The 13,634-nt window shown below is 42.2% G+C and overlaps 1 protein-coding gene across 1 annotated transcript in view; it reads left to right on the top strand.

Annotated features, from left to right (window-relative positions):
* LOC149469919 (uncharacterized) overlaps positions 1-13,634 on the top strand; it is a 32,194-nt gene that overhangs the window by 9,630 nt on the left and 8,930 nt on the right. Inside the window, exons 2-4 of the mRNA XM_089668430.1 lie at positions 4,226-4,360; positions 6,178-6,271; positions 12,132-12,199. Coding sequence (XP_089524556.1) covers positions 4,226-4,360; positions 6,178-6,271; positions 12,132-12,199 — 297 coding nt within the window. The remainder of the gene's footprint in view (positions 1-4,225; positions 4,361-6,177; positions 6,272-12,131; positions 12,200-13,634) is intronic.

The raw sequence follows: 13,634 nt of genomic DNA on the forward strand, positions 1-13,634 counted from the left end.
TGGTCCAGTGTAGATGGGTGCTGGCGTCTAGACGTTCATCCCAGGAAACAAAACAACTGTAGTGTGTAAAGGAGGCACCCTACCAAATAGACCAGTGTGTGCTAATAATGGGAAGCGGCCTAAGCCTCAGGTCCTCCTAAGCCACACATGTTGACGCGTTTTACCCTACTACCCAGGGTTTAGTCATGAAGGCGCGGGCAGGGTGAAACACATCAGAGGCAAGACATAAGAGGAGCCAAGGCTGAATCCAGGACCATGGATAATGGGGTACCACCAGTCCTCCTGTAAGGGGCCCAGGTCAGCAGAAGGGCCCAGACAGCTGGATGAATTGGATATGGGCAGGGAGAGTGAATGGCACAGCGGAGGGGATGGGGGGGGCAATTGCTGGAACCGATCCCATGTATGGCTCTCGCTGCAGCAGCTTAAAGCTGGCTTCTTCCCTCTCCCTCCCTCTGGCTTTCAGCTGCTGCCGAGAGAGCCATACAGGGAAAAGGTTACAGTAATTGCCCCACCCTAGTGCACCCATCACACTCCCTGTACACGATACAGTTCCCCCTGCTGCCCCCACCCCTGTAATGTTGCTGGCTTCCCTCTTCTCATTCCCATCGGCAGTTGCAAGCATACAACAGGATCCTTCAGGATGGAGAGTGGGGGAAGGGACTGGTAAATATGTCTCAGTTACCAGCCCCTTCCTTTCCTGAATGAACACAATGAGTAATTGGTACCAATGAATCACTGTATTCATTCATAATTGAAGCATAGTAAACTTTTTTTTTGGGGGGGGTGGAGGGGGCTTGTCAGGTTGGCTGGATAGGACCCCGTGGTTTCTAACAGCAGCCCTAGCTGCATCATACTATTCTCACACGTTGGGCTATTTGGTAGTGCGGCACCTATGCACACACTACACAAACCCTTATTGGCTTCGAAATTGGATGCGGCCCTTTATTATTGAACTGAGATCGCTGGGTGAAGTGCTAGATTTGTGGGTCCGGTGTGGATGGGTGCTGGCATCTAGAAGTTCATCCCGGGAAACATAACAACTCTAGTGTGTATAGGCACTGCACTACCAAATATACCAGTGTGTGGTAATAGTGGGAAGCTGGCAAAGCCTCTGCTCCTCCTAATCCACAAATGCTAATGCGTTTCGCCCCACCCCCAAGGCTTAGTCATAGAGGTCTCGCCGCATTGTTCAGAATCTAGCCCAGTCACTTTGACGCGAGCCATATCCATAATTGAGCTTGAAATAAATGCCCCCCTTGCTAACAAGGTGGTCCACCACATATAAAGGCTGCAAGAAAAGGGGCAGGTGGGTTCTCATAAGAAGCTCATATGTTTTTTTTTTTACATCTGGCTCTCGTAACAGCTCACCTCATCCTTTTATAGGGTCCCCAGACCCCTCTAGAATCTTCTAAAAGGTCCCCTGACCTTCCACATGTTTCCCCCCTCACGAGTTGCAGAGGGGGACCTAGAAACTTGCAGCTGAGACAATCCTATGAGAGAGACAGCCCCTCCCCCTTTTTTATTGCTCTCATTCCTTTTTTATGTTTGTTTTTTTAGTTAAAACAAGAAAAAATCCCTATATTTTATTTTAGCTGAGGTGTGCAGATAACTGATTTTTGGAACCTACATATGACCGTAGCAGCTTCTAGGCTGAGGTAGGTATCATTTGTTTCAATTTGAACACAATTTTCATTATTCAGAGATTTAAATGTATCCAAATTACAATAGTTACGAATGTAAATAAACCGGAAATAACGAAAAAAAAATTCGCACGAAATTCGAATTGAATTCAAAATCGAATTTGAAAACAAATTCGAAGTATAATCAAATTGCTGACTATTGTTGATTGCATTCAAAGACTATATGTATTAGTGTTAGAATATAGCTATCTTGCAAAATTCTAATTTTGAAAAGAATAGAACAAAACAAAATAGAATATAAAAGAATAGACTAGAATCAAAATAAAGAGAATATAGCCGTCTTCTGAAATTCGAATTTCGAAAAGAATAGAATAAAACAGAATAGAAAAGAATAGAGTAAAACAGAATAGAATAGAATAAAAGATAATAGAATAGTAAATAAAAGAATTGAATAAATAGAAAAGAATAGAATAGAAAAAAATAGAATAGTTAGAATTGAATAGAATCGAATTTAAACAATATAACCATTTTCGGCCGGACGGGAGGTGGTTAAAAAGAAAGAATAGAAAAAACAGAGTAAAACAGAACAGAATAGAATAGAAAATAATAGAATAGAAAAGAATACAGTAAAACAAAACAGAAAGGAATAGAAAATAAAAGAATAGAATAAAATAGAATAGAAAATAAAGTAATAGAAAAGAATATAATAGACAATAAAATAATACAATAAAACAGAATAGAATATAAAATAAAAGAATAGAATAAAATAAACAGAATATAAGCGTCTGCCAAATATTAGAATTTTGAGTTTCTAAAACAATAGAAACAACTATTCTTCACAATGAATTCGGATCAATCCGATATTTGTGATTCAAATTCGATTACTTTGAATCCATTGGGAAAATTTGAATCAGGTAGAAAATGAATAAACAAAACAAATTTTGTTACGAATGCAGCAAAACAAAATTAGTATCGATATGAAACAAAACAAACTTTTTCGTTCTGCACATGTGTAGTTTACTTACAGTTTAAGTTACTGAAGTCCACTATATTTATTAGAAAAAAGGTAAAAAAAAAAGAGGCACACACTAATGGTTTATATAAAGGATAAATCTATGCAAATCTGACACTTTGGAAGGATTTCATGTCCTGCTTGCACTGGAGGTGTTTGTCTTCCATGTCTTATACTCATTATACACAATACCATTTGATAGTATGATTCCTTTACAATTGGCAATATCTATATAGAGCAAGGGCCTGCCTAACTGTAGATATATATTAAATGAACTGTCTAGACCAGGGGTAATGAATTGAAATTCAAGGAGGTCCGGTCACTAAAATTTCCTTCTGGCCAAGGTCTGAATAGGGTGTGCCCATTAATGTGCCCCCTTACATTAGGTGTCGCCATCAGAGTGCAACTTTACATCATGTTTTCCCATCACATCAGGTGTGCCCATCAGAGTGCTCCTTTACATCAGCTGTCCCCATCAGAGTGCCCCTTTACATCAGGTATCCCCATCACATTGCCACCTTACATCAGGTATTCCCGTTAGAGTGCCCCCTTACACTCAAAGTACCCCTTTCTATCAGATTTTCCTATCAGAGTGCCCCTTTCCATCATACTCCCCATCAGAGTGCCCCTTTTCATCACACTTGCCCATCAGAGTACCCCTTTCAACAGTATGTGCCCATTTGTGTCCCCTTAACATAAAATGGGTCCGTCAGAGTGCCCCTTAACATAAAATGTGCTCAGCAGAGTGCCCCTTAACATAAAATGGGCCCGTCAGAGTGCCCCTAAACATAAAATGTGGTTATCAGAGTGCTCCTTAACATAAAATGTGCTCAGCAGAGTGCCCCTTTCCATCACACGTGCCCATCAGAGTGCCCCTTAACATAAAATGTGTCAGTCAGAGTGCCTCTTAACATAAACTGTGCTCATCAGAGTGCCCCTTAACATAAAATGTGGTCATCAGAGTGCCCCTTAACATAAAATAAGGAACATGCTGATAGGCACATTTATATTAAGGGGCACTCTGATGAGCACATTTATATTAAGGGGTACTCTGATGGGCACATTCTATGTTGTGTCCATCAGAGTGCCCCTTAACATTCAATATGCCCATCAGAGTGCCCCTGTAAGACTACACCCTACCTTGAGGGCAGACAGGAGCTGTGCTGGGATCCTTGCTGGGCGCTTGTGTACAAGCAGGGAGTGGGAGCCGGAGAGACAGTGAGCTGAAAGGGGCGGGGCGTACATGTGATGTCATATTGCCATGATGACTACCCTGCATAGCGGCGGATCTGTCATTGCGGGCTGGCGGGCTGGAGGTCCGGGCAGCAGCGCTGCTGGGGCCGTTCGTGGACCGCGGTCCACCATTTAGTGACCGTTGGTCTAGACTGTCTCGCATTGCTTAGTTTTATTAAAACTAAACAAGACTGTACAGGTATTGTATATTCAGACTGTAGCCCATATGGCCAGCTGTAGAGCATTCAGGGTAAATGGGAAAATCCCTTGGACAACTATTAGATACTGTGTGATGCCTGCATTGTGATCAAGTAATAAAAGGATGCATTCTCTATTGCAGCTCTTCTCCGAGAACCATGTTTCCACGAGAGGATGGAATGCCGCTGTGCTCAGGGCTATGGTTGTCAAACAACAAGTTGTACAGAGTGCAATGAATTGCAAGAGTGCAAGAGTGGAGAGAGGCTTAGAATATCAGGTAATAATGTTTGCCTATTATCATGTCATTGCTAATGCTCTGCAGTGCTTATACAATTTAATTTTGCTTTTCTACATTCAAGTTATATTGTAGTAATAGATATCTAGTACATGGTAATGTTTCTGCTTCATGTAATGGTAGGGTGGTGGTTGTCTGTCACATCCTCCATGTATCCCTCTTCGTTGGGCACCAAACAAGGCTCACATGAGAAGCCTACCCCAGGTTCTTCTGAGCTACACTAGACACCTTGTATAGGGTCTCTCTCTCACACTTCACACACATGGGGTACCTTTATTTTAGAACCATTTTCACCAATGCTCTGGGACAAGGTTGAGGTTGCCATCAGTGAATACTCGACCTTAAGGCGGGCCTCTACTCTTAGAGATGAACGTACACCACGTACATTTGCACAACAGAGTTCTTCAGTTACTCTCAGGTCCCCATGTAAACGTACATCTTTCCACTGTAGCTTGCAATTAGGCGAGCCATGCCAAACACTGACCACAGCCACCTGTCCAGCATTTCAAACTATCGATCCCAGTAGCAGCATGGAACCCTGCCATGCACATAGTGCGGACTCTAACGTGCACTTGACTTTAACTCTTGAACTTCGTACCTCTGTACAGGATGGGGATCTCTGCAGTGCAGTTCCAGTCCGTTTGCTATACGAGTCAGAATGTGGCATAGGGAGTGCCAACAACATCTCCCTCACAACTAGAAGCAATTCCACCTATAACAGGCACATGTTCCTACAGGCTACTTGCTAGCTGTTCCTTCTACTTTTCATGGCAACTTTCACTATAACAACTCTTTACATGCTGATTCTTCATACCCCATGTGCTAGTGACCCAAGCTGTAGACTAAGTGCAAAGTTGTGCCGATTACTTGCATCCCTTTGAGGAACTTCAGACCAGGCAAAAGGCAAAGTTTCAACGCTTCACTGAATAAAGTGTAGAAAGTACAGAGTCCAGCATGACACAGTCTTTACTTAAGTCCCTAATCCCTAATTCTTCTCAGGCTATGTGATGTCCTAGCATACCTGCAAAGGTAGAGTCCATGAAATTACAGAGTCCATCAGAGGCATTCTCCAGCAGCTGGTGTCTTTGGGGCAAACCCCAAGTTCTGACAACTTTACATTCAAGTAGTAGAGAGTGACATTCTGGTACTCCTCCCGGGTGCAGAGCTCTAGTCCTCTCCCTTACAGGGTTCTTCCTTGCAGGCTCTCGGCTCTTCTAATGGAAAAAATATATCTCTCTTCCAAACCACTGTCCCTCTTTTATATCACAGGCTCAGTGGGTCGGACTTAGAGATATCCCAACAAAAACTAAAGAACCAGGAAAGGCATTAACCCCTAACGTCCCTTCTGGGGCAGCATCTTTCTAGCTAATTTCAACCTGCTTATATGCATTTTGTTGAAAAATAGAAAATAACATAATACAGACATGCTGACGTTTCCACAGTCATGCCATTTAATCCTCACACTCTACCTCTCCCCTCCCCTCTCCTCGATTTGAATTGAACTTTACTTTTGAATATTACAAAAATGATGTGACGCGATGACAAACTCTAGTTTTGTACCCTCTATTCCTCTTCTGCCTCTCCCCTTTTACCTCCTCCTGTCTTCTGTCACCCCCTTCTACCCATCTACCCACCACCCCTTCCTTTGGCTTGTATGTTTTTCTAATCATAATTGAGTCAAAGAAATGCACGTATTTGTTTTTTTTTTTTAAAAAAAACATTCAATATAAACCTATATGCACAATACATGCCATGTCACATCAATCCATGAACATTATTTATTCTAAATTTGGTTCTAGATATCAACTCCAGCTTTTACAAATATGACTGTGAAAAATGTCCATCTGGAACAACTTTAGACATGGAAAGCGGACAGTGCAAACCTAGTGAAATGTAAGTTATTCATATTGTATTGATGAATCCTGACAGGTCTTGGTACACTGGTTTATCAAATACAAAGACATCAGGAAATGCTTCCTGGGATTAGAATAAATTCAAGCTTCTGCACCATATAAAATGCCTTTCAGTTTTACATGGCAGGTCATTTGTTAATTACTTTATACAATAAAAAATGTATCACACAATTCTCCTCTACTGGGCCTCTCCAACACAGAATTGACCATTCTGGTCAACTTCCAGAGATGTCAACCATGCAGGAGCTTTCACCTCCGATCCTTTGTTACTTTTTCAATTTGCAGGAGTAACATAGTGATGGTGTAGAACTGCGAGTGATTAATAAGAACTGCTAATCCTTCTTATCACAAATAAATTGCAGCAAGTAGGAGTTTTATTGAACATCTGTAATGTTTAGAACTTGCAATATGTAGTGACAAGGTCTCTTTAAATAAGATATGTCACTTTAAAAAAATCATTTTCTTCCATTATTTTTAAACAATTTCCAACATTTCCCAGTTTTCCGAGCTACATGTCTGTTGTAATACAATTCTTAAATCAACTAGGGATGAGGTTTGGGTTTTCCAAAGTTTCCAAATTACAGGGTGTGTTGTTAGACTGAGTTTTGAATTCACCAATGTGCATTAATTTACAGTGCATTTTTAGGCCCCATTCACAGTCCTTTGGACTGAGAGACTGATCGATGTTTCACTGTGTCCGGAGGACACCGGGGGCACCGGATCGCGGTGCTGCGCGCTTCCAGGGAGCGTGCACAAGCAGGGGTCGGGGAGGCCGTTTAAAAAATGGTAACCAGCCCTACACTGCAACCATCTGGCCGTTTATATACAACGGCCGGATGGGAGGTGGTTAAGGAGAGATTGAAAATGTGAGTGAGAGAGCATAGGATAGATGAAGAGGGTGACCATAGTAGTTGTGAGGGAAGAGGATCCAGGGGATAATTGCTTAGGTGAGCATCTGAGAAAAGTTTGGTAACCTCTTCAGTAGTAGCCAGTTCAAAAGAGGAAAGCGTTGACTGTGCTGTTAGACAAGGTATGTTAAGTGGGGAAGATATCTGTATAGTGGATGTGTCCTCACATATCGCATCAGTCTTGTCTTTTAAGTGATTGGCAATCTCTTGGGCAGTGAGTGAGTTAGTGAGTAAAGGGGGTGGAGGACAAAGCAGAGAGTTAAAGGTAGTGAATGGCTGACAAGAACTGGATGAAAAGATATTAATAAGAGAGATGAAGTAGGTTTGTTCGGTAGCATGGCAGCAGGAATTGTATTTTAGGAAGGCAGATTTGTATAGGGTGAAGTCCTGCAGGGATTTGGTTTTGTGCCACAGTCATTCAAGAATACGGCAATGTCTCTTGAGATTTTTGGTGTTGTCAGTTTGCCAAGGGTGCCTGATTGCCATCAGGGCCTGATTCTTCGTGTAGTTAGAGGAGCAAGTGCGTCCAGTGAGGATGAAAGTGAACTGTTGTTGACAGCGGGGTCCAGGTTAGGACAGGAAAGGGGAGAGCTTTTGTCATAGAGGTGGTCAGTAGCAGAATAAAGAAGAGAAGGGTTAAAGTGGTGAAGGTTTCTACAAGTAATCGTTTGCTGTTTGGAGGGGTAGGTGGTTGGAGACAAGGATACTGTGAAAGTGATGAGAATGTGGCCAGAGAGAGGAAAGGTTGTGATGGTGAGGTTGCCAGGAGTGCAAGCATGGGAGAATACAAGGTCAAGGTTATTATCAATGGAGTGAGCGGAAGTGTGTGTCCATTGTGTTAGGTAAAAAGATGAGGTTAAGTTGAGAAGTTGAGCTTTAGACAGATTGTTAACAATAACAGAGATGTTAGGATCACCAAGAATGATAGTTTGTGTTTCAGAGGAGAGAAAATAGGGTAGCCAGGCAGAGAAGGCACCAAAAAAGCGTAATAATGGTCCAGGAGGCCAATACATTATTGCAATCCTCATAGAAATTGGAGAAAACAGATGAATACAGTGCATCTCGAAGAAAAGAGGAATAGAGAGGGAGGTGTAGGAAGGACTTGGAAGGTGCTCTTTGGGGATAGAAGGAATCCAACTCCACCTCCTTTCCGTCCATTAGGTCTGGGTAACTCCAGTACAGGTCACCATGGGAGAGGGCAGCCGGAGAAACTGAGTCAGAATCTTGAAGCCAGATTTCAGTTATGGCAAGTATGTTAAAGAAATGGGAGATAAAAAGGTCGTGCACAGATGTGAGCTTGTTACAGAATGACCTGGCATTCCAGAGGGCACATGAGATTGGGGGGGTGGGGTTTTGGAAGCAGGGGGATAGAAATTAAACTGAGTAGATTGTGGCTGTTGCCAGAGGAAGAAGGGTGCCAGATATAGGGTTTGCAGTTAGAAAATGGAGGGCCAGGATTGGGGGAAATGTCCCCAGAGATTAGGAGAAGGAGGGTGAGAAAAGTAAGATGGGAGCGGAATATATATGAGCGCACATATTTCACTGCCCTGGTGTTTGTGTCAGCATCTGGGTTCAGTATTTGCAAGAGGTGATGTGTAGAGTAAAAGGGAGAGGGTAGGAGTGAGGGTGATATGTATAAGCTGTGGGTAGGGGATGAGGGGTAAAATAAGGACAATTTGAGGACGGAGAACACTAATGTGAGAAAGAAGAGTACAGAGAGCATGTTAGTGGGAATCAGGCTTCATAGGAAAGGAAATATCAAATGTTGATTTGCTTGCCATCCTTCCAGAGTGAAGCAGAGTTCTTGTTGTATCTTCAGACAGCTTTAGTTATCCTGCTTTAGTTAAACTGCGGTGTTGAAACTGTGACAACACTTTTTAAAGAAACACTCATGAAAGAAACATGGTGTCTGTGCCTAACCCGTCTGTAACTTCTCCATTAGCTGAACTAAATTTATAGGGAGATGAGGCTGGCAAACATTTGTCACTTTGTACGCCGTGTACCGGGGTGGGCTCCCCAGGATACAGTGAAGTCACGAACGAGGAAAGCAACCCCAACATCAGCTTTTGTCACAACAGAATTTTACTTAGATGTGGCAAATAAACACAACCACAAATGCTGGAAACATACATAAATTTACATACACCCAGCCCAAAGGCTGAGACCCTTGTGCTGCACAGCACGGCGCCTTCTGATGGATGAAGGTAGAAAGTGAAGTAATTTACCTACTGGCGGGCACAAATAAGCTGCCACACCTTACCTATTATTACCCTAAAAGAGCAGGAATCAGTGTATGGGTGTACGGTATGGGCTAGCCTGTGGTGCAGCACAACAGCTTACAATCTTACACAGATCTACAGTATTCCTCCTCCCATAACTGGTCCTGTAGCACGTGCCTGAGTATTCCTTCTGAGCAAAACGCCAGTCTGGCTTGAGTTTGTAGGATTTTATCAGCTCTCTTATGTGAAATGTCACTTTAAGTTGTGGAGTCCGTCCAATAATCAGTAACAACACTTGTGGCCTGACACAGAGACCCTAACTAACTATAGGCCTGGACTCAGTCTCAAGGCGCCAACACTGAAATGAGGTGTGTGCACGATCTTACCGACCCGGGTCTGCTTTGCATCCGCTGATGACTCTGAACAGAACAAATGTCTCTCCAACAAGCATGCGGTCTTGCTGTATATGTTGCTTAGTTCCTCTGCTCTCATCAGCTTCCTGGCAGCAACCTCATCAGCATTCCTGGCAACAATCTCATTAGCTTCCTGGCAGCAATCTCATCAGATCACACGGCCCCTTCATTCAGCATTGTCCAAAACATGGCTGCAGTCTCCTCTTCCTGTTCACTAAACTCCAACTCTGAGTGCAAAACCCCACCTCTTCATGAATATACAAATATCTATGCAGTCTGAGCCTGTGTTAGAAAAACAGTGACATCTTGTGGCTAAACCGCAGAATGTCAGTCAAAACATTAATTTACTTCCACACAAACAGTGTTCAAACAATGAGAGCTGTTTCCCCATCTCACAACTTGATGAATTTAGGCTCTGATAACAGACACTTGAAGGGAAGGGGGAGAAAAAAAAACAGACCAGCCACAGACACAGGCCAAAGTCATACAAGGTGCTTGATTCTTTGATTATTACGGTAAAAAAAGGAGGTAAGAATCAAATCACCAAGTAAATAGTTAAAGGATATTACATACATACATTTACCACATAGCATAGCAGTGTCAATTAGCAGTCATACATGGTATGGAGGGAGTACAGATGGATATTCCTCACAGACATTTACCATGTAGCATAGCAGGGACATATAGCAGCAATACATTAACAGTCATACATTGTTGGCACCTTTGTTATGACATTTTTATTTTCTCATAAAACTGTTCTTTGGTTAATCTTCCCCATCTTGTGTGGGTGCATGGAAACTGATCAAGATATTAAAACACTTCCTACTCACTTCCAATTTGCATTGTGCTACCCTGCGTTGATAAAAATAAAGTTTACAGAAAATATTGGGTTAGATATTAGTTATATGCAGCAAAAAGCATGTTTTACTACAGTAGTATGAGTGCACATATTCATTTACCATTTTAAGGTAGGAGGTTAAGTGGACAAAACTCTTCAGAACACCAGCCGGAGTCCCCTTTAGCCTAGACCCACTGTTGACTCCCTAGCAGCAGAGGGGGTTAAGTAGCACACACTCTCTAAAATCCTTTATAGGTGTCTGTACTCACAAGGCTCAAGAAAAGATGGATGCCTTCCTCCATGATACCAGACCAGATCTTCAGTAGACAGCTCCTCAGTCAGTTTTAGTAGAACCCAGGGCTCAGCATTCAGACCCTCGGGTTACCCACCTGAGGCCGCACAGCAGTATTTCCTTGGGAGGGCAATGTGCCCTCTCCCAGGCCGGAACAATCCTATACAGGAAAAACCCAGAACTCAATGTGCTCACTTTATATATACAATTACCCAACATGCCATCAGAGCCAGTCTCTCTGGGATAGGCTGTGGATTTATCAATATTCATGCTGTCATCTGCATAGCTCCACACCTATCATCCAGAAACTTCTCAAGCTCCCTGAATGCAGAAGTTGCTGTCAGGCAGGCAGCAGCTGAGCAAACTGAGCAGACCCAACTAGCAGAACACAGCAACACTGATTACAGTGTGCAAGTTATGCTTTTACCTAGCAACAATTATATCCACGGTGTCTACAGTGTGACAATTAAATGTACCTATCAAAATACAAACTAAATCTAACTGTCTAAACCTAGCACCTATCTAGGAGGGTGCTACATTGGGAAATACCTCTGTAGGTGGGATGGTTTCCACACAACAGAGTGTAGGCTCCTGTATTCTTTTTTAATTGAAGCTAACTACACCAAAGGAATCCCTTTGTAATATTGCTCCTGAGTTTTGGGTGGCACTTATTTCCTGTATCTGCCATTACACCATATATCTGCAGACATTTCCGCCATTCACTTGTGGACCCAAGTGAAAGAGCAGAGGATTCATTCTCTCCATACAACCTGGAATTCTATCCCACCCCCTATGCCTATGTGTGCCATCTAAGTAGAGAGAAAAAAGTATTTGCTAGAAATCTTGCAACATCTCACCGTGCTTACAGGAGATTTCCCAGTAAGGCACTGAGTGGAGTAGTCTTCCCAAATGCATTTGTGAGGCCCTGGTTATATCACCAATGCATCTAAAGACCAGGAAGTACCAGGAATTTCAATGTAGTTAATTGTAAGTAACAGCCAAATGTCTTTTATTTACCATAGGAAAAAATGTGATGCCAGAATTCAGGGCTGCATGTAGCACTGTTTTTTTTCTTTTGGGGGAAAAGGTCTGCTTTAACATGATATATATGATATATGGAGGTCTTAAGAATTTTGTTCATATGGTTAGCATTTTGCTTTATTTTCACAGGCCTGCTACTACCCAACTAAATCCTACCAAAGGCCCCACCACCAAAATCCCTACTACTGGAAGCAACAGTAAGTAAATAAAAATATATTGTTTGTCTGTTTGACTCAGACATCATTTATTTCCATGAAAAACGTCAGTGATACGAACAACATCCCACAAAGAGGGCACAATTGCAATTGAATTCTGCTTATGAATTTTACAGAGATAGATTAAAATTGCATAATTTCATTCATGATGTAAGTAGAGCAGCGGCAGCTAACTGGTGATCCTTGCAGGTTGGTGAAGGTCCAAGGTTATTACCGGTGTTTCTGCTACCTTCTTCATTTTAATTTCTTTGATTTCATAAAGTCTATCATTTCAAAAAAATCTATTTCATGTATTAAAACTTCAATAGATAAAACGTTTTAAAACTGTATTCCAGGTATGGTTTGTAATGCATAGTTGGACCAGTGTAAGTATGCAGATTCCATACTTGTGGAACCGGAAAGCCACTGTACCACTACTGCATTGATTACTGTGCACATCAACCACAGGGGGTCCCTCACTCGGCCACAACCGCCATTTATAGAACATCTCGCAATTTTCTCAATGAATGCAAATAATTCTCTGTTTGAATGAGATGGAGATTGTGATATCACCACCCCATCTCTCCACCATGTCCAATCAGAGAACTCTTCAGCATGGGACCTAGGAAAACCAGGACAATCCCTTTAGTAGTGGTGACTACTACAGTGATTCCCCACTTCCACGTCAGTCCCACAGGTATGAAATATGTCTACTTCTATAACTCCAAACTAGACCAATGTAACTATGCAATAAAGCCATACCCAGAAGTCAGCTTTATTAATAAACTCCTTTCCCAAAATCTTTCTATATATCTGCTAATACATTATACTGTCCATGATGATGACATTTCTGCACCTATCCGCATGTTTTATAGCAGTGTCTTTACCCAAGGGCAGTTATTGTAAACCTTGGTTTTGTTTTCTATTTAAAGGGATCCTGTCACCACCTTAAAAAACTGCAGGTAAAAGCAAACAAATTGCTTACTTGTAGTGGTTTTTCCTTTCCTTAAATTATGTCTTATTCATTCGCTTTGAGCCTTTGAGCTTGCTAGAAAATTTGACTTCCCCAGGAAGAGTTCATTCCCTAGTGCAATCCCCTCCCTTCTTGCATGTCATAGCACTCTCCTCCTCTGGGAGTGTCTAATTACTGTCTGTGCTGGCCCAGCTTCTCCACTCTTATCTCCCTACATAACTTTTAATATAGCTGCTGGGGGAAGGAAAAAACTGTAGAGTCTCACTTGATTCTGCTGAGGCTACTGGCATCGCATTGAAGATGGTGGAGCTCAGCAGCAGTCTTAGTGCCCGGTCATGGGAATTGAAATCGCACCTGAAATTGCATCTAATGAATGTCAATGTCAATGTCTTAACATTTGCTGCAGCGCGATTTCTAAAGTAGTTCTTGCATTACTTTTTCTGCAGTTTTGTTGCGATTTCATAT

Source organism: Staurois parvus, unplaced genomic scaffold (assembly GCF_062004578.1).
Source record: "Staurois parvus isolate SC_StPar_1 unplaced genomic scaffold, SC_StPar_1.0 ptg000057l, whole genome shotgun sequence".
Lineage (NCBI taxonomy): Eukaryota > Metazoa > Chordata > Amphibia > Anura > Ranidae > Staurois > Staurois parvus.